The sequence below is a fragment of the Diuraphis noxia genome, unplaced genomic scaffold (assembly GCF_037042655.1).
Source record: "Diuraphis noxia isolate RWA-SAM2 unplaced genomic scaffold, SU_Dnox_SAM2 contig0001, whole genome shotgun sequence".
Taxonomy (NCBI): Eukaryota; Metazoa; Arthropoda; class Insecta; order Hemiptera; family Aphididae; genus Diuraphis; species Diuraphis noxia.
Window position 1 is genome coordinate 65645528 of NW_028301711.1, and position 23215 is coordinate 65668742.

Consider the following 23215-nt stretch of genomic DNA (forward strand, 5'->3'; position numbering starts at 1 on the left):
AAAATGTTGATAATAAAAACAAAATATTAATATGTTAAAAGTGTTAAATACCTATTCCAAAACTCATGAAATATTTGTACATTATTTAATGTACCTACTATAAATACAGTTTAGGTACTTGGTGTAGTAAATTAAAGACAATGAAAAGATAATACTATTTAAATAACCTAATTAATTTTCAATATTCCATAAAATTATAAAAATGGCAAATAACTTGTTAATTTAACAATTTATTTTATATAATTAAAATAAAATAAAAAATCATAAATTTCTATATTTTCTATATTTATAAGCAGGTATAACATTTATCACAGAAAAAGTTTAAAATTTACAAAGATTTCTTTCTTGCTTTTTTTCTTAGGAAAAGTTTCAATAAAATTTCAAGTTTCAAAATCTAATGATGATGTAACATAACTTTCAATAGTTGACAAAGAGAAACCGTCTAAACGTTCTTGTATCATACAAGATCTCAAATGTGTTTTATTTAATTCATTTTAATGCAGAAAAAAATCTCTCACTGGAACAGTTGGTACACGGCTTTGTCAAGTAGATTTGCAATAATATTTCAATATTAGGAAATGTATGGCGTATATCCATGTTACGTAAATATTTCAATTGATTTTGAGGATCTACTATTTTGCTTGTGCATTCTGGAAAAACTATTTATAATAATAATAATAATAATTTATTGCATTTAAGAAAAACATTTTACATACATTAGGTATACAAATAAAAATTATTTAAATGATTGTCTTCAAAAGCCAAGGCTTGTGTAGGAGACAACAGTTCTTATTTTAAGGTGTGTTTACAATTTTTAAGACAACTACGTTTAATTCTTATCAAACTATTTAATTTAAGTTTATACAAATAAATAAGTAATAATTAAACAATACATTTTAAAACAGGCACAATATTTAAGTACAGCAAAAATGAATGGATAGTTTTATAAACAAGTTTTCATCTTATACTTAATATACTTTTTGTAATGTTCATAGTCATTATAAAATAATAATTGTTTAATAGGTATATCGTACTTCATGCAAAAAAAGTATACTTATATTAAAGGGGTCTTTTTTCCCAAATTCCGTATTATATTTATTTAATCTAAAAACATTATATCTATTTTGACGAGTAGAATAATTATGGTTGAAACTGACACTTTCAAATTTATAAAAATATAGATTTATACTTCTTTTGCATGAGATTTCTCCAAATTTTATATATCATAAGTATTATATAGTATATCAGTATTCGAATGATAGGGTTTTTTAAAGGCTATACTTAGTAATGAGTTTAAAGAAGTTCTGAGTAAACATAAATATTTATCGAAGGTACCACCCCATACACAAATTTCGTATGTAGTGCAGTCGCACAAAATCCATTTTCATATTGTTAGATGATAAAATATTATTTAATGCTTTAAATCTACCAAACATACTTCTTAATTTTTTAATCTCTGAGTCAATATGAAAATTCTATTTTAAAAACTTCTCAATTATGACCCCCAGATACTTCACTGATTCGGCACCTCTTACACTTACAGAGTTACAATTACAAGTACCTATCAACTTTATTTCTTGACATGAGTCATCAATTGGTTTTTAGAAAAAACATTAGATTTCTCAAGGAAATTATATAAACGTGTTTTAAGACATTTCTCAAGAACTTTTGATAGCGTATACGTTAAGGAAATTGGACGATAATTATTTGAACCTTGTTTAAAAAGTGGTACAACTAGAGTGTTCAAATAAATTTGGGAAATTTCCTAAAGAGAGAGATAAATTAAAAATATACTCTAATGTATCTAAAATATAGTGCAACGGGGTTGGGGAACCCGTTATATTTAGATAATTCAGTGAGGGTTTTCAGAGCCCTATGAATTTGATACGGTCCGTCGATTCTCGACGTTCCGCGATCGTGAATAATTATACGCACAGTTGTTTTGTGTACATTTGTTTGTTTATTGTGCGATATGGATTATATACAATAATAAATGTGAGGGAAGTTGGTTCCGGGCCGTGCGGTTAGCTTAAAGAAGCGGGCCGCGACGAGCGGTATCGGGCCTGCAGAGCCGCGATTGAATGTACAAATATTGGGACTTGCAATTTACTACTATTAACAATTATATAGGGATGAGTTAGAATCACTCTCCCACGGTCTCTTATAAGTCGTGTTTGATTTGATAATATCTCACAGTGATACATGAGCAGGCACACCGAGGGGGGTTATCAGATTGTTGGTTCTGAAAAGAACCGTTTTTTTATTGGTCGCGATGGTATATCGACTGTAAGCGTAGTAACATCTAGTGGTGGGAATTATCGTTCCTTTTGTGGAATCGTTCCAATCGGTACAGTTACAATAAAGTACCGATTCCAAAATACTCGTTACATCGGTACAATCGGTACATTTTTTTTAGTTACTATTGTACTCAGATTCGTATTGTTCTACGCTGAAAGATCAAGTATTCAAGTGTGTACTCGTTCTTGAAATATAATGGATAATGGATATTTATGAACGAATATGCTTCGACGCTTCGTACACCCATTATACAATACCTACTATTTTACTGTATTCGGAAATTATCACCGTTCTAATAATATTATATAATGCAGTTACAATTAAATAAATATATGATTCATAAAAAACAATGTTTTATATATTATTATAAAATATAATGACATAAAAGTGTTGAAACTTGAAATATACAATTTTAATACCTATTAGTTTATCACCTACTATTGTTAAATACAAACGCTAAATAAAAATAGATTTGTAAATAGTTATTTATTTATAAAAGAACACAATAAAATAAAGAAATAAACATTTCCTGTGTCTGATTTCGGTATAGTTGATAGTTGTGAAATGTGTAATGGTATTCGTATTCTATTAATAATATTTAATATTTACTTTATCAAGAATCAAAACTATAAATTACGTATAATATATCACAATACACATACGTATAAATAATAATATTGTTTTGAGTTGTTTTTATTTTATATTACTGTAATTGAATTTATTTTCATTTGGTTAACAGTCGCCATTGGGTAACCATCTTACTATCTTAGACCTTAGTTATTAAGTACTTAATTTTTATGAAGTTAAATAATTTGGTGTTTTCGAAATTTTTGAATCAACAATATTCTAAAAGGTAAGTGCTGGATTTATGTTAGATACAATCTAATAGATAGTACGCTCAGGGCCGGATTGGCAAGAAAAACCGGCCCGAGGACAACAATTAAAGCGGCCCTCGTCCTCCACTACTTAAAACTATAAAATTATCTTTAAATCATAGGCTTTATTAATATATTATATTTAAATCACAGCCCCCCCCCCCCCTATAAAACAGTATTGTAAATTACTTCAGTAAATTTTTTTTGGGGAGGGGGGGGGGCTGGAGCCCCCATAAACTTTTTCACTCACATAAAATTTAAATCATAAATTACTGCTAAATGTGGCAGTTTTAATGATTTCTGTTTTAAAATGTGTTAATTATTTGAATAGGTATATATAACATACAACAGTATGAGGATTAAATCAATTTTTTTATTGTATTTCACATTGTTTTTTTTTTATGACAACAGATTTTTCATAGTATTGCTTTTTTGACAAATTATGTCCATTATGGAAGTATTACTAACATTATTCAAAATGTCTCTTTCTACGGACATTAAAAGAAATGATTCCAACTTTTCTTGGGATAAACAATTTCGTAAACGATTTAAAATATATTTTAACTTAGAAAAAGTTCTTTCGCAATTTACTTGAGAACAAGACAATGTTAAAATATATGTGTATGCAATAAATACATTTTTGTAAGCAGATGTGTGCAAATTGTATTGCCTTAAAACATCAAAACAACATACAATACAATTTTTGCAAGTAGTTTTACACTTAAAATCCTCTTTTTTTTGTTTATAATTTTCTTCATTTTGTTGTTCTATATTTTCTAATTCATCTTCTTGGGAGAAATCTTTTATTTCATAATTTGCCAAAGATTTAATACTATCCCATTTTTGTGAAAAATCCTTCATCTCTACCATAAATTCATTCACTGAAAATTCACTGTCAATTTTTTTTAATTGAAATACAAAACTATTACTTTTGTTAATTAATTGATGCAAGTCATTAATATTAGAAAAATTATTTGGATCTAAGTACGACATACATAAATAAAGATCTTTATGTTTTTCAAACCTGTTTCTTAAACTACTTAGTATTTGATCATATATAACATTAAAAACGTGAACTGTAAATGAATTAATTGGTTTGTTTTCATGTTCTTGAAAACAGTCAAAATGTTTACTTTTTGTTTTTATTTTTTCTTCGATTTGCTGTAAACGTTTCTTCGATTGAATAATCTAGACCTCTAGTTTCAAATTGTGAGTTAACCCACATGACAAATGTTTTTGTTGATTCAAGTATGGTTTCAAAATCTCTTGACTCAGATTGTAAAGTCTTAATTGTAGTTTCAACCATTTTATAAGCTTGAATCATATTCATCCCTTGAGTTTGTAAGTACAATGATAAAGAGGTTGTCGAAGAAAAAATACGTAAATATATTTGGGCAGTGATAATTGTTTCAAATTTAAGTAAATTATCAAGTAAAGTTTTTGCTCTGAATCTAATATCCGATTGAAAGTTATTATTGTTGTAGATATGATCAAAGGTTTCAATTAAATCAACGAAGAGTGCACAGTCTGGTTTAGAAAATACTCCAAAAACTTTTGTAAGGCTTCTATCTTTTGCCCACCATCGTGTTTCACCTATTATTGAAATGAAATAGTTTTATACTTGCTTGTTTCTTCCCATTTGGCCATCCTTAAGTATGATTCTCTGATAAAGACAGCACACGAATTCAGTACACCAAATAAACTGATACTTTGTACACTTACTTTAGTGGTGTCAATCATAACTAAATTTAAAACGTGTGCGTAGCACCATACGTGAACTTGACCGAGTGCTTCTTTTTCCATCCATGCTTTAAACCCATTGTATTGCCCTCTCATGTTAGAGGCACCATCTGTCGAAGATCCAATACACTTTTTCATATCAATACCCAAATCAGTCATAACCTTACATACTGTATCACATAAATTTTTTCCAGTGTCCGAAGTACTATTAACTACAGCAATAAGACGTTCATTTACTTTATCAGTAACATAACGAACTACTATACTTAATTGATCGTGAATGTTGACATCTTGTGTAGAATCAATTTGTACACTAAAAAATTGAGCTTTTTGTAAATCTTTAACAATATGTGTCTTCATAAGCTTTCCTATGGATTCAATAATATAGTCAGCGGTGGTCTTTGATAGCAAAGTTACAAAGTTTCCTGGTCTACCAACTCCAGAATTTCGTTCATGATGTTTAGAACTTTTGATTACTACTTCGTCAATGTGAGTTTTTAAAACAGGATCGAATTTGGCAACTAATAAAAGTGCTTCAAGAAAATTTCCATGGTCTAAATTTTGGTCTCCTAACGTGTAAGCTGATTCTGCATTTTTTGAACCTCTATAGCTTAGTCCCCTTTTTCCTATAAACTTGATACACTCAATTATTCTTTCCAAAATGGCCCTTTTTCTAAGAACTTCTATCCGTTTTCTTTCAGTAAATCGGCCAAGTATATCTTTGGCCTGAGAATGCATTAAAAATGCTTCTGTACACTGATAATGATTAACAGATTTCTCATGTTCCTTAATTCTCTCATAAGGATTATTACTTATAGAAGAATCACACCCTAATACATATCGATTAATTTCTTTGGCAAAAACAATACAAAATGAACAATAAAACATTTTTGTTTCAACATTGTAAGTTAACCATTCTCTCTTATGACTCTCTGGCCCAATATTTCTGTGATAAGCAATCAAAGGGTTAAACAAAATGTTATTAAAAGGCTGGATAGGATGGCATTTAAAAAATGTGTTAATGTCTGTGCTCTTAGGTTTTGAAAACAAATCTATCGTGCTTGACACATCCTCTGCAGTGTTCAAATTATTTAACTCGATCTAATAATACAAAACAAATTTCTGTATTTTAAATTCAAATTTTTGAAAACTATAACATGTACACTGGTACACAGGCTAGACACATAACACATAGATTTTAGAACATATATGAAAAAAAAATTAAGGAAAAAAGAAAAAATAACTACTAATATCAACAACTTTCATATTCACTTTATACACAGTCAAGTAGGTACATTAAAGAATAACAAAAACTATAAACGTATAATAGGTTAAACAAATATATTTTTACATATAATTAATTTCATTAAAAAAAAAATTATCAAAAACAATAGAAAATATAATAAATTGCTTATTAATTAATAATAATAATATGTATATTACCAGTTTACAGTTGAACTAAGGGCTAACACACAAAGCAAATATTTATTTTAACAATGTTTGTTAGGTTACATTACCCTAATGCAATCACATAAATTAAATACACATACACAAAAAAAACATTTAAAAGTAAGTCATTTTTTGTTACTTTTAATTTTAAGATACCTACTTATATTGTTAATTTGTTAGTTGACATTACCCTAATGCATTCACATAAATTAATACACATACACAAATACAAACATTTAAAAGTAAGTATTTTTTTTGTTACTTTTAATTGTAAGATACTTACATTGTTCAAATTACAAAGCTCATTACTTGATTGTTTTACATGTATGACATTAACATTTTGATCATTTGCTTTATTTACATTGTTGAATCCAACATCAATTGTTTGATCTTCACCAGTGCCATCATCATCATATTGTTTACACTACATAAACATACAATATTAATATTAAATATTATATAAAGTTAATATTTTAAGTTGGTAAATGTTACCTATTCATATTTTTTAAACTTACATAATTTAAACTGTCAATTGAAATATTTTGATTTGTTGATTTTTTACTTGGATTATCTTCATCAACCTCATCCTTTAACAAAATAACAAAAACTATATCATACCAAACCGTATAACTAAAACGTTTACCTGCATATTAATAATACCTCTGACATAGTTTGATGATTAACTATTTCTTGTTGATCTTGATTAGATAATTTTGTAACTTCTGGCTAAAATAAAATAATCAATATAAATTAATAACTTTAAATTTTAAAGATTTTATTTTTTTATTTTTTTTTATTTTAAAAATTTAAAGATTTATTTTTTTTTAATGTATAAAACACTATAATATAATACAATAATATAAATGCATAAAACAAAATTAAAAACTTAAAAATATACAAAAAATAGAAGGTAACTAATAAACAATAAATTCTTACCATTGCTTTGGAAAACATATCACGAACGTCACCACACATTTTTGCATTTTCAAACAGCAGTTTTTTTTTTTTTATTCGCGTCTTTTCAGCCCCCCCCCCCTGGGCGTTTTTTTTGGGTTGGTTGTGACATAACAAAATGTATTATTAATATTATAAAACGCGAAATAAAACAAAACAAAATAGGTACGCACACATTTACGAAAATATTACGCCGAGTCTATTAAGTGAGCGCAACTTGTTATCACATCAAAAAGATATTTGAAACAGCTGTTACACATCTGCTGGACAGCCAATAAGGATATACCTGTCCCGGTTTAAGATTTTAAACCATGATATCAGTTCCGCGGTATCATTAGTTACCAAACTATTATCTTAAATTGTCATTGATTATAATCACCATGTATGCTTTGTAATGCTAGATTGTATATGATCTAAGTTTGTAATAATCACGAGGATTCTTATCACATATTTCAATATTTTTCATTTATCAACATTTTGAATTTTAAAATAACAATAATTTAACAAATTATTTTTTTTTTTTTTGAAATGCAATTTATAATCCACATTTTTGAGTAGTGGACACCGGCCCAAACTTTTCACATTTTCGCCGGCCCACCGAGTTTTGCTCGGTAACTCGGCGGCCCAATCCGGGCCTGAGTACGCTGAGACAGTATAATGTAACGTGATCGTCAAAGAAAAAAATAGTTTTAATTACATACTGCAAGTATTAATGAATTTATAAATAAATATTTTGTACTTTGCTGATTATCTTTGGAACATTCATTCAACTATTTTTTTTAATAATAAAAACAAATATTATTTTGTTATTTCATATAGAATAGACAATAGTACATACTTTTATTTTTTTAAGTTCTAGAAAATATTATTATTTTTAAATGGAGAAGAAAAGTAGTGACATCTGGAATCACTTTTCAGTGATAAATAATGAGAAGGCAAAGTGTTCATACTGTTCAAATCCAATTTCGTATAAAGGTGGTTCAACTACAAATTTAACCAATCATTTAAAAAGGAAACACTATGTACAATACGAAGCTAGAAAAATTCCACGTTTAGAAATGGTAGAGCAACATTTAGATGAACATGATGAACCTAACGAGAAAAGACCACAAACCTCACAACCTCAAACTTTAAGTTGTCAACCTTCCACAACGACCAACATAAATACAAAAAAAAACACGCCCATTACAAACTCGAGTAGATTCATATATTATGAAACCGATTTCTCTAAATAAACAAAAAATACTCGACGAACAGTTAGCAATTATGATTGCAAAAGAGTTTCAACCATTTAGTTTGGTGGAAAATGAAGAATTAAAAAAATTCGTTCATCTATTAAATCCTGGGTACAAATTACCATCTAGAAAAACATTATCAAAATCATTATTACCACAGCTATTCAATGAAACTAAAGAAAGAGTGAAAAATAATTTAAATAATGCTCAATTTATAGCGTTTACTACTGATGGTTGGACCTCAATAAATAATGATAGCTTTGTTGCCGCGACCGTTCATTTTATTGATACAACAGAATGTGTTTTAAAGTCTTTTTTACTTGGGTGTTTTAATTTTGAAAAATCTCATTCTAGTAATAATTTGTCGGTGTTTTTAAAGGATTGTTTTAATGAATGGAATATTAGTGAAAACATCAAGGTTGCTGTCACTGACAATGCGGCAAATATAACAGCAGCAATCAAAATGAATAAAAACTGGCGTCATATACCATGTTTAGCTCACACAATAAATTTAATTGCTCAAGCTGGACTAGAAGAAATAAACCACGTATACAAAAAAGTTAAGAAAGTTGTCGAGTTTTTTAAACGAAGTACACAATCATATAAAAAATTAAAAAATTCACAAACTCAAATGGGTTATCTAGAATTGAAACTGATTCAAGACGTTACTACGCGCTGGAATTCAACTTTTGACATGTTTCAAAGGTGTATACTAATTAAAGAACCACTCATTTCCACAATTGCTATAATAGGTAACGTAGACAATTTGACTAACGAAGATTTTGAAATAATGCAACACTATTGTGAAATATTTAAGCCCTTTAAAGAAGCCACTGTTGAACTTAGTTCTGAAAAAGGCGTTTCAATTTCTAAAGTCTTAATTATAACTCAAATGTTACACTCTCACATTAAAAATAATATACAGAACATTCAACTACCACATACAATTCATTTGATGCTTTCTAAAATGCTAACGAAAGCCGATAAAAAGTTTGAAGGTATTGAAAATCAACGAGTATTAACAGAGGCAACTTTATTAGATCCGCGTTTTAAAAAAAAAGCATTTGATAACCATATTATATACCAGCGTACGTACGATCAAATCGTAGAAAAAATTGCGGCAATAATTAAAAGAAATAAAAATAATGACGAACATAATATAAATACACCATTGAACAATAATGCAATAGAAAATGAAACATCTGAAATTTGGAAACACTTTGATGCACAGGTATATCGTATACTAAATTTATATATTTATAAGTGGTTGTAACTTAAATCATATTGTAATTGTATGTAGGTGTCAATACCAACATTAAGTACACCAACATCTGAAGCTATTGTGGAGATCGACAGATATATAAGTGAGCCGTTACTCGACAGAAAATCAGATCCACTTAAGTGGTGGAATAATAGAAGAAATATCTATCCAAATTTGTTTGAGATGATGTTATTAAGGTTGTGTGTGCCGTCGAGTTCTGTTCCGTGTGAACGAATCTTTTCAAAAGCCGGATATACTATTTCAGAAAGACGTACCTAGCAGGTTGTCGTTAAAAAACATTGAAATATTAATGTTTTTAAATAGTAATTATTAAAATAAGTAAAATTGTTCATCATTACTATTATTATTATTTTTAAACTTTAAAATCAATGCTTGTTATTAGTATTCATATTAAAATAATAAATTACTTTACACTTTTACAGTTTTTAAAATGTGTTATTGTAATCCGTGGTATAGACGGTATAGTATACAACTACAAATTAAAAAATGTACTGATGTAACGATTGGAACAATCAGTTAGATTAAATCAGATATTATCCGAGTGTTTACACTCCTAAGTTTACACTTCTAAGTTTTATTTTAAGAAAACCAATTGTAAAATCGACAAAAACAGCGATAACGGCCTCCGACGATCTGTTGACCGTAAGTCGTAACATGGTAGTGGGGTAACGTACTACGTACCGAAGTAGTGCGTGAGCGTGTGCGTAGAGTTTACGCGCAGAATTAGAAACGCAGTGGAACGAACAAAATACTTGTATTTCATGTCCTACTGTTAGTATAGACTAGTCGCCACTTGTCAGTCGGTACTCGGTATCGGTATCGCATAATGGTGACCATTTTGTAGTTAGAAACTTTGTACCAACGTAACGTTTGAGGAACGATCAGTTGTACTCGTTCCTACTCGTTCCACCAATGTAATCGTTACTTTGTACCTAATACAGCAGTAACGACCCACTTCTAGTAACAACGCTAGTATGTAATTCCTCAACCCAGAGACTGCCTTGTATACCGACCGTTCTCGCCGCTGCGTCGATGGTTTCGTCCGTGGTGTAATAATTAAGAACACACGTTGTGCTTGTCGGTTGCCACTTCGTATAACGAGTGTCTTCGTCACTACGCTAATGGCCTCGTCCGTGGTGTGACCGGGAACGCTGCGCTCGTCGTTTCATATAACGAGTGTTCCGCCGCTACGCCGATGGCTTCGTCCGTAGCATAAGGTGAAGATGTCGTGATCGTCGATTGCCGCCTCATACAACGAGTGTCTTCGCTGCAGTGCGTCGATGGTTTCGTCCATGATGATGAGCAGGAACACTGTGCTCGTCGGTTGCCGCCTTGCGTAACAAGTGTCTTCGCCGCTGTATCGATGACTTCGTCTGCGGTGTAGGCTGGAACGCTGCGCCGATGAATTCTTAAATTCTTGATGTGTCTTGATTCCTTCTGTAGTTCGGTGTGTGTAGGTTTGAACTGGTTGAAGGATTATTGAAAACTGTTTTGATTATGTTGAATCGTCTGGTATATAAGTCGTCTGCCGAACCGACTAGTAAACTATCTACTGCCGCCGTGTTTAGTTGTGTTTACCCGTGGTACGATACATTATGTAGTTAACTCTGTTTTGGAGTTATTGACGTGGTGAGGGTATCGCTGGATTCGTCTTACTCTCCACTATCTGCAACTCTTATTGTTTTTGGTGTGTTGTTATTTGGGGCTTTATTATTGTTCCCTAATAATAATTCCCTGTAGGGATGGTGCTGTGATACTGTGCGCTGATTGGTGGTCCTGAAAAGGACCGTTTTATATGGTGACGGCTACTCCGTTACAAATTATATCTTAACCGTAACTCGGGAGCTTCAGGAAAGATAGATTAAATATTAAGCTCTAGTTGATATGTTTTTTATTATGGCACCATACTTATTACATACATACACAATATTCATTAAACACTCAATAATATTCATAAAATACGCAATACTTAATAACTACAAAAATATCGAAAGGCTTACTCACAGTATGGTCTTCGGGAGTTCGTTGGCTTGCGGGCAGCTATACTTGACCCAGAACTAACGAACTTAACATTGTGTGTCTCTTATATATGTTAACAATTGTTTGTGTATTTGTGTACGGATAACTTTACTGTGTATATAAGCCTTTCTCCTTATTATTCTTATTTATACTCATATTTATAATTTAGTAACATGTAACAGCGTCACATATATGTGATATGTTACATTAGTCTACTATTTGTTTCAGTATATGGTTTGACAAATTACAACAGTAAAAGGAGGTGCTGTCTTTGCAGCTGAGAATATATTTTTTAATTTCATCCTTAGTAATATAGCTAAGGAAGATTGAATTTATGTTAATTTTAATTTTGGATTTATAATAATTTATAGCAGAGTTACGGGTTTTAATTTTCTTTGCAATATTTTCACCTACTGTTGGTAGCAAAAAATGTATTAAATTCACTAGCGATATCAGCATCATCAGTTATTATGTTATTTTTGGAATCGGTAACCGTAGAAATGTTTACATTTTTATTGTTGTTCGTTTTATTATACATATACATTTTGTTAATATACACATTTTTATATAGTTATCTATCTTAGAAAAGAAAAGTCCAACTGCAGTATCTACATTTGTCGTGTTTAACACGTTATCCCAATTTTCACTGCTCAGAAAAAACTTAAGTTTATCAGAAAGAATATAATCGATTTTTTTTTTTAGAATTGTACTTTAATGGTCAGTTATATTATTTTGACATACGTACCCAATTATATTATCAAAATCATTAACATTATTTAAAATAATATGATCAATACAAGTTGAAGAACCATTCATAATATTAACTCTAGTGTCTTTATTTATGCTAGATTTAAATCCATAAAAACAAAGAATATTTAGGTATCTAACTGAAACTGCATTTATTTTATTTAAATTAATATTTATGTCACCACATAATATACACGAAATATTATTATCAATACCATCCAGGGGGGCATGGTAAGAGCCTGCACGTTGCGCCCCCCTGCATAGTTTCTCTGTCTGCAAGATAAGAGTAACGAATCTTACCAACACCGGTGCGATAATACCAATACTCACCTTAAAACGGTCCTTCATAGGACCAAACCCTGCTTTAACTATAGTATCGCAAAACATCGAGGGCTTCTCAGCTAGTAAGGGGCAATTATTAGAGAAGCCTGTCTGTCTAGCGGGGTCTTCCCAGAGATCTTGAAAAAAGCGCGACTGGTACTAATGAAGAAAGGAGATAAACCGCTGGACGCCCCATCATCTTATAGACCCTTATGCCTGCTTGACTGCCTTGACAAACTATTTGAAAAAATTATTAAAAACTGAAAAATAGTTCTGAAATCATATTTATGGATTCAACTTCTAGCTGTGATGTGTCCATGGCATCTGTTACTGTTCTCTTAACAGCTACAAAGGGAGGTGCAGTTCCAATTGAGGTTTTAATTCATAAGCAACAAACAGCTATGGCCTATGAAAAGGGATTTAAAATGCTAATGGATAATTTTCCCTTATGTTTCAATGGATTAACGGTAATTAATTATTTATTATGTATTCCAAACAACATTATTAATTTTATAAATATTTATTCTAATATGTACCTATTTATACTAAATAATACCATTTATAGTTATTATACAGGATGATTCTTTTATCAAACAACACTCATTATTTCAAAAACTATTGACTTTTTTCAAAATTTTAGAACCATCTTGTTCTAGAACAATATTATATTTTTTAAATATTTTCACCCTCATATTTATCAGGTTAACTATTATCAACTTTTGATTTTCAAATGACAACCTATGTTTAAAATTTCATAAACTAAAAAGCCTATTTTTTCAATGAATTTTCACGTTTAAATTTTCATTTTTCGTTATCAATTTTTATTATCCGTTTACAAGATATAGCCTCCCAAAGTTGGGTGGTGTTTGTGTGTTATAGGTGTATGTTAGGTGGTATTTACATACTAACACCATATAAGTGTTGTTTGATAAAAGAATCACCCTGCACACTTATCTCAATTTTTTATATTTTCCACTTAATCATTTATTACATTAGGTATATAAGTTGTTACAGTGGCAAACAGGGAAGGTTTTGGAAACACCAAGCTTTATTAAAACAATATTATGATATAGAATTTCCAAATAGCCCAGTAACTGATTCAAATGAAAGGTATAAACTTGCCTTATTAGCTCTGGGAATCAAATATTGCCCCCCAAAATCATTTTTTAAATTACATATTTAAATTTATTTTAAATATTAATTTTCAAACACTACTTAATAGGAACTGAATGAGTTGCCAACACCACAAACTTCCATTATGGAAAAAGAAAATTTGAAGACAACTAGAGAAAAAACAAACTTACAGTTATGTTCTAATGATTTTTCAAATAATTTACAAGATAGTGATATTGAAAATGATCCAAATATTAGATTTTCAATATCTCAGAATAATAATCAGTCATTAAATGACAAATTCTCAGAGAAATGGGAAGATTTTACTAACTCGATTAATAGACTTGGTGAATTACTACAACAAGATGTATCTGAAACATTTATCAGTTTTTACAAAAAAAATTAAAAACATGGATACAACATCTCAAGCTGTAGATTTTACAATAAATAATTCTTCAAGGTAAGATTAATATTTTTTATGAAAAAATGTAATAGTATATTAGGTAATTGTTTGGTAAAATTATTAGTTCTAAACGAGGAAGGTTTACCCTCATGTTAACCAACATCTGTGGCTAGAAGAAGAAGATCATATAGAGGTAATCATCGGATTGGTGCTGGTAGACCACCTACAGAAAAGAGTACTGCAGGAAGAAATTCTCTTTTGAATAAAAATTTTAAAAAAAATAGTTAAACATAAACATAACTTAGCACAAAGTGTCGCTAATAATCAAGCAAACGCTAAATGTCATTAGACAAACAAATTTAATAAATATTCAATACTTATACCTATATTCCAGTTACATGTTCACCTACTTATAATTTTTTATTTGAAATATAAAATAAAATGCTAATAACAAGATTTGTATTTTTAATAATTTGTTAACAATTTATTGAACTTTTAAAGTGAGTATATAATATATTATGTATATTGTATTCCATTGTAATAATACGCCTCTTTTTCTTGGGGATAATGAGACTATATAAATTGACTATGATGTAAAAAAATTAAATGTTAGAAATAATCTTATAAAATAAAATTATTAATTAAACATTTACCATAATATATTATAATAGTATATATTGAAAAGCGAATTACAATGATTTTCAAGTTTATCAAACTAATTGGTTTAGATAAAAAATTTTAAATTCAATTATTATAATATAAGTTTGCATTATATTATTTAATATAAAATCGTAAATAATACTATAGGCTAATAATAATTGTCTTTGAAGCCGTATTCGTAAAACGTTCTTATCATTAATGGTGATAATAAAATAATAACAATAATAATAGCGGCAATTCAAATTGGACCAATCAGAGCAACCAGATTCTGAGCGTACCTACATACTTTGCAAAATACGCGTCCCGGGTACTCACCGGCTTCTAGAAACGGCAATTGAGTCGGTGGACACTTGTCCACGCCGCCGTCTCACACGCACACACACAACCACGCCACCACCAACAACGTTCGGCATTACGGACGGGGATATAAACGCGCATCGATTAACTTGGCGTCATCAGATATATCACCCGCCAAACAAAAACAATTTCAGTAAGTAGTAGGTCACCATCACCACACACAACGACCACTACTATGAAATTTACACGTGCACCCTCAGATTGTACACGTTGCATAGAGGTAACCGAAACGGACGCCCTCGTAATGGTCACCTGGGACTACACCACGAGCACAATACACTTGGGTTCATATATAGGAAAACAACGGCATGCTGAGAGCAGTAGCGCCCAAACAGGTTATCAAGTAAGTAATATCAGGAAAAAAAGTCCACAGTGGCCCAGTAAAAAAGTCTCACGGAAAGAAAGTCTCCAAATTGATATTAAATTTAAATTCAGTCTTTCATCATATTATATGTATTTATATAGGTACATGGGTCAAAGGTAATTCATGTTACATAATTTATCAAAAATAATTAACAAACAACTAAATTAAATAGGCACCTAGCTTTCTAGGATTAAAAATTATGCACATAATATATTCACGAAAGAACATAAAAACAAAATTACTATTCTCTACAATTCTACATAGTTATCTCATAGTAATTTTCCTTCAGTTTTATTGAAAGGTACTTACAAAAAATGCATATACATTATATATAATAGAAGATTTAAATTTAGTCTTTTATCGTATATATAAGTATTTATAAACATATTTGCATGTTAAATTTATTAAATTATATAAAAAAAAGCGGGTGAGTCGTAGATGTCATAAGGTTATAAGTGGGTTACTGTAATGGATGGAATTAAATTTGAATTCAATGATATCAGATATTATATCACTGTATACGAAAAACGATTCTGAGCGGAAACGGGTTTGTTTATCTGTCTAGGATATATTATACATTATTAAAAATTTTCAAATCTTAGATTTAAAAAGAAATTTTTTATGAATTTCTAGCATAAAATAATTTGCGAATTTTCGTTATTTTTACGTATGTTGTCAGAATTAAAATTTGAATGCTTGTAAAAAAAATTGTGACTATATATTTCTTTTATTATTCAACTGCTATTGTAAAAATAGGTTACCCAAGGTACCAATTAGATTCACTTTCTGATCGAATGTGGTACTGAAGTCAAAAATCGAAGCACTTTTACTGCCCCAAATCGTGATGAGAGACAAAAAAAAAATAATAATAAATAAAAACACACATCATGTTAAAATCAATACATTCATCGCTCCGCTCAGAATCTAAAATATAACATAAAATTTGTCTTAAAATATTATTAAAAAATATAAAAATGTATTTATTTTGATACATGCCCTTCGTAAAATAATTAAAAATTGAATAAAATATGTTTTACAATTTTATAATTTAAAAAAATAGGGAAACTCTTTTTCCGTTTACCGTTCTCGAGGGGGAGTGGTCGTTATATTACTTCAGGTTTTACAGGGAAGTTTATAAATGTATAACATAAACTATAGTTTTTACTATATAATAATTAATTTCCTTGAACTACAGTGAATAATAAGTGAATTGAGAGACTAACATATTTTAACTGCATGTGCTCTTAAAATTCCTCTGTGTGCCACTGGCTAGGAGGGCCGGACTACCAACCCCTGCTACACCAAATACCGATAATTTGGTAATACATGGTGACCCACACACACACGTACGAAAATCACAGAAGTAATTCGCAGCTATCCTGACGTTTTCACACACAATTACGTTTACCACAATGAATTATATAATCGTGTTCAATATTAAAAACAAAATTTAAATTGAAGAAAAAAAATTATTATATTATTATATCTACTGAAATATTTTCCTTAAAATACACGATACATGTGTACAAATATAATTGTATTATAAATCAATTGTTAAGTATAAAAATAACCACAGGCTAATGACCGGCGATGTCAAAGCCTTATTTCTAATAAATAAAAAATAAAAAATAACCAATAAATGCATTGGGTAAAAAAATGTGAATCAATGGTTTATTTGCAATCGGGTAACAATGAAAATGTCATGTATAGTGATCATGATCTGAATATGTGTATACATTTTTAGGTATATCACATTCGCATAAAGTAAGTTATTTGTACCATGTGCATAACAACTTTCTTTCGACGTCTGAAAGCCTACGAGTGACAATTACTTTTGTGACACTAATGTCCAATGTTTTTATAGATAAATCACCATTATATACTCCACGCCACGAGAGAAGGAACCCGTTTCGCGCATGCACTATGCAGTCTGACGACAGCTAGCGGTATTGGCCATTGGGTTCCGTTTCCCCCCACTTTGTCCTCTACAGTTGGCGTTGTGGCGTGCATACATGCGCGAATTCGATTGCGATTTGGTCGGGACACGGGTTCCTTCTCTCGTGGCACGGAGTATACCATTATAAATCACTATTATTACCATTATTATTTTTTTTTTTTTTACCATTTTTCAGTTTATTAAAAGGTAAATAATTGATTATTTCATGATATAAAAAATAGTATATATATTTTTTTAAATTAAATACTTGTTTTTTTGATTAAATTCGGATTAGAAAAATTCTTCCCATCCATTATACTTAATACGTCTAATACAACAACCACAAAAGCCATGATGATGTAAATTACCATGTCCACAATAACATCAAACATTAACTTCGCAAATGTTTTCGCCCGTGGGCTTTGAATACACATTTGCCATGTTTTGATTGGTCCACTGATAAATAGCTAACTCAATCAAATATAAAAACAGCTTATTTTAAATTATACTCGTTTATTTGAGACAATATCTTATTTTAATATAATATGTATAATAAGAATCCTCTAGAATCTCATGTTTTTACTAATTTAATATTAGGTATTTTAGAACCAAAATTAGGATTAGTATCAGTTATTAAATATTTTAGTTACTTGCAAGTCTCATATTAATACTAGTATTAATAGATTAATATTAGTATAGTTCATTATTGTCGAAACAACAAAATACATCAATAAAATGTCAAAAATTGAATTATTTTTGATTACTTCCATTGTTAGTTGTCACATTTAAAGCATAATGCATTCACTTGGAACATTTGATTTAATATAAAACTTTGTCTATTTGAACATTGGAAATACGAAATCCATTAACAAGGTTAGAAGAAAAAATATTGTTTCGTAAATGTAAGTCTTATGTCCTTATCGACCTCGATTTATTATTAGTCAATATTACTTATGTATCGTAATAAAAATATAATTTTTATTTATATATTCATATTTAAGAACTATATAAATTATCGTATTTTATTTTATTTCATTTTTTAATTAATACATTAAAATCTGATCCCTAATTAAGATTATTGACTTGAAACTCAAAGAAAATTGTATAGACAAGAGACTGAGGATAGCAAAAAAAAAAAATACTCTATTTAAACATACTGCTCATGTAAAAGTAATATAGGTCATATTACCATCCACACGACTTTGCATAACAGTACCAGAATGCCCATGCTGATGTCCAAGTTTGTTGTTTATGATTATATTAGATTTATTGCATAGAATTGAATTAATTAGTACATTAAAATTGGTACCTAGCAATTTGAATTGTGTTAAAATTGGTATTGTGACCTAGACAACATTATAGCAGTTTGTTTAATAGTATTATATACTATAGGTTGTCTGTTATACACATAGGTACCTCTTTTAGGCGGCCAGTGAATAATTAGTTACTTTAAAATGGAATGTGTTAGTCATATGATTAATTTTTTCATTGATAAGTGTAAAAGTATGATAATACCTATATTAAATAGGAACAGTATATTTAATAATTTTGATACAATTTCTCTTTTAATGATACTCACTGCATTTAGAAATATGATTTAAAAAATTTGTTTACATATAAGTTTTGTAATTCAATACAATACAGAATTTTAATGACTTTAATATATTTTTTATAATAATAACATATTATCATGCTTGTTTGTGGCAAAATTAAAATTTGATGATTACAAAGTCCAACAGGCAGCGTGCTAATGGATAGATTTAGCTAATGAATAGTTTTAAGCTCCCGGATAGTTGATATTATTATACCTAAAATTCAGTTAAAATGATTAATACGTATTTGACACACTAAAGTGAACTCAGCAAATATGAGTAGGTAATTATTCATCTTCTTTTATAGTTATAAAACTGTGGTAATCATTAGCCACAGTCAAATATTTGATTGTTTTTGAAGGAAATATGAAACTCTCAACATGTTACATAATTTCGTTATATTTTGATGAATAATACAACCAGTTAGTGTACAATTTTATTTTTATTAATATTTTTCACGTAGGTACCAATCTCTGCTGTTATATACCAGAGAGCTGAAAAACGCCTGGAAAATGCCATATTTGTAAAGGGAACACAGAGAACAAATTAACACTGAACAAATGTAAATTATCACTAATTATCACTGATGTGTATTATTAATATAAATAATAATGTAAACGTATTATATAGACATTTATTGTTAACAGTATAAATCGTAATGACGTACAATATATTTCTACTCGCTAATAACCGATGGACAGTCCCCACCGATCGTAATATGATAATTATGATTATTGTTAGTATAAACAGTATAGGTGTAATATATCATATAATATAAATGCTGGATTGCAGCTTCTTTAGCTGTCGCGATTTCCATTAGATTTCAATATGTAACTCCAATTTTTGAGCCTCAATGTTTAATTTATTTTGTAATATTTGTAACAAGTATGGATTGAATTGGAAATCAGATCTAATTGCTCAATCATATAACGGTGCAGCAGCTATGCAGGGGCAATATTCTGGTGTTCGCACATTGGTACAACAACATAATCCAAGAGCGATTTATGTATGGTGTTTTTCTCACGTATTGAATTTAGTTGTTGTTGATACGTGTGATAGTTGTAGAGAAACACGGAATTTTTTTGGAACTGTTCAGTCTTTAAAAGAATTTATGAGAGCTCGTAAGCGTACTGCCCTTTTTTTAGAGCATCAAAATAAGTTTTACCCTGATAAGAGACCTTTAAGTATAAAAACTTTTTCCACCACCCGCTGGACTTCACATCATCGGTCACTATTTGTAATTTTTGAGAAGTTCAAGGCTATTGTTGCAACTCTCGAAGATTTGTCAGAATCAATTGATCGATTGTGTAGTTCAACGGCTAGTAATTTACTTAAGAATATCACTTCTTTTAGCTTTGTTACTGTTATGTTTTTAATGAACAACATTTTTGATATTACTACTCCATTATTGACATATTTACAAACTCCGTTAAATGATTACATTCAAGCATTAACAATGGTTGATATTGCAGAGCAGAGATTATCAAAAATGAGAACACAAGAATCAGTTGATACTATTTTACAAGAATCAAAAGAGTTTTCAGTTGAAAATGAACTTCATGAAGTAGAATTTCCTGAAATTAGGCAAAGAAAAAGGAAGAGGATGAATGATGAGAATACTTCTGATGAAATTACAAATAGTGCAGTGGATTACTTTAGAACAAATGTATATTTTTTATGTGTTGATCAAATTAAGGCTTCTTTGACAATACGGTTTAAAGATGCTAGAGAAATTCTGAAAGATTTAGCATTTTTATCATACGAGAGATTGTTAAAACTAAGCAATGGAGATATAGTGCCTAATGATACCTTTGACTCCCTTAAAACCTGGATTCCAGAAATAAATAAAGATTCAATTGCAATAAAATATATAGAAATTTTGCTCTGAGTTTTAAGACATTACAATCAGGTATATGTCTGAAAAATTTACACGATGAAAATGATTTGATTAGTGAGAACACAAGCGATGAAGATGATCCAGATCACATAATAAATAGCGAAATGTATGACAAAGACATATCACATGATAATTTTAAGAAAATGGCATCTTCTTCACAAATATTTAAACTTTTAAACTCATTTAATTTAGCCTCATCATTTCCTAACCTATATATGGCTTACAAATCATTGTATGATTCGTGAATCACAAAAGCATTGATACAATTTGTTTGAAAAATTAATTAATGTAAAAAATTTCTTAGCTTCAAATAATCTATCATTTAGAGGTCATCGAGAATCAATTAAGTTAGATGATAGCAATAACTCTAGAAACTTTATTGATTTATTAAAATTATTGTCCGAATATTGCACCCTTGGAGCAAGACCGCCTCTTCTTTAGATTTTTTGTTTAGAGAAAAATCATTTTTAAGTTTCCAATTTTAATTGAGAACGTAATTTTAAGTTATTTCAAAGATTTAAACCTCATATTTAACATAGTTATCTGAACTTTGAACTAGTGTAGATTACGATATTAATATCTTATTACTATTAATAGAACTTAACTTTATAGTGGTTTTAAATTATATTTCTTCATACAATACTGCCACATTCTGATATAGTGCAGTAATACATTACGTTTTTAAATAAATATAAGCCATAAATATTAATATGGCAGTCTTATTTTGTGTCATTGATTCATAATAATGCCACATTTTGATTTCAGTCAGTCTTGCATTAGGTGAGGTTGCATATTATAATGTTGAGTTCCAATTTTATGTATAGAAATGGTACCTAGTTACACTAAATTTTTTGCCTTATTACTTTTAAAATGAATAAATAAATAAAATCAATTAGATGCTCACAAAATACAACCAACATAATATAACCTAATAAATAATAATGTTATGTTTATTATTATAATAATATAATAAAAAAGTATTTAAAATAAACATCTGGCATTTTATATTTTTAAAATAAAGTATTATATTTAAATAATAATAATAATCTTTTTACTTCAAAATTCAAATTGTACAACATAAACTAAAATAAAAAAATATCCGGTAACATTTACCTAATTTTAAAGTTTAAATTTATAAAAATTATGTTTTATAGGTAATGAAAAAATATATTTAACATAATACTTATTTTTTTACAAAAAAATTAAAATACTAAGTAACAAAAGAAACAAATTTAACGACTTAATTAAAATCTTCATCATCAGTAGTTACAGGTGATGTATTTGAAATTGTGTTGAACTGCTTAAAAAAATAATGATATGTATCTAGTATGAATTTAGCATCATATAAATTAACAAGATCTCTTTATTTTTCTTTAGATATACCAGGTGGCGTTTGATACAAATGACTTAGTTCCAATTCAATATTATTTTGTTTTGACTTTCTTGTTTTTCTTGAAACAATAATTTCCAAAAAATCATTTTGACCCTAGGATGTTTTGTATTGTATTCTATCTGGTAAATCTTTAGATACTTTTATTATTTTAATGTCATTCCAACTATTCCAAGTAACTTTTTGTCCATTTTTATTTTTATTAAAGTTGTTTCAAATACTCTTACACATATTTTTTAAATCAAAAAGTCTTTGTAAATTAACTCATTAACTTTAAATGGCTTCCCAGTTTTTTTTAGCAGATTGAATAACTGTAGTCCATTGTTGAGGACTAAATATTGAACCGCCTCTTAGTAATCTACATTTTTGTTTTTCAATAACAGAATGAATATTGTCCCCTTTGTTCTGAGTATGGACCACGATGAGGTATTTATGAGTTATAGATGGTATGGTCAAATGAGTGACTGCATATAAATAAAGACTAATCATAAATTTGTTCTTTTGCTGTCCACAACAATTATCTGAGTAAAATATGGTGTGTTTATTGGAACAAAATTCAGTTAAAAACTTATAAATACAGGTA

General features: G+C 29.1%; 2 protein-coding genes across 2 annotated transcripts; both read left to right on the forward strand.

Moving 5' to 3' along the window:
* Positions 1–8582: 8582 nt before the first annotated feature.
* Positions 8583–10091, forward strand: LOC149061333 (zinc finger BED domain-containing protein 4-like). Its single transcript, XM_089214945.1, has 2 exons — positions 8583–9578; positions 9852–10091. Exons 1-2 carry the CDS (start codon positions 8583–8585, stop codon positions 10089–10091), a joined length of 1236 nt encoding a protein of 411 aa, XP_089071071.1.
* Positions 10092–15697: 5606 nt separating this feature from the next.
* LOC149061334 (zinc finger MYM-type protein 1-like) lies at positions 15698–21233 on the forward strand. The gene is made up of 2 exons (XM_089214946.1): positions 15698–15796; positions 20232–21233. Exons 1-2 carry the CDS (start codon positions 15698–15700, stop codon positions 21231–21233), a joined length of 1101 nt encoding a protein of 366 aa, XP_089071072.1.
* Positions 21234–23215: the final 1982 nt, after the last annotated feature.

Bases quoted from the DNA above. Each gene is read 5' to 3' on its own strand.
- LOC149061333 (XM_089214945.1), top strand. From the start codon at position 8,583: ATGATTGCAAAAGAGTTTCAACCATTTAGTTTGGTGGAAAATGAAGAA. The intron at 9,579-9,851 runs GCAACTTTATTA...AATTGTATGTAG, and splicing joins ATCAACGAGTATTAACAGAG to GTGTCAATACCAACATTAAG.
- LOC149061334 (XM_089214946.1), top strand. From the start codon at position 15,698: ATGGTCACCTGGGACTACACCACGAGCACAATACACTTGGGTTCATAT. The intron at 15,797-20,231 runs GTAAGTAATATC...ATTTGTAACAAG, and splicing joins GCGCCCAAACAGGTTATCAA to TATGGATTGAATTGGAAATC.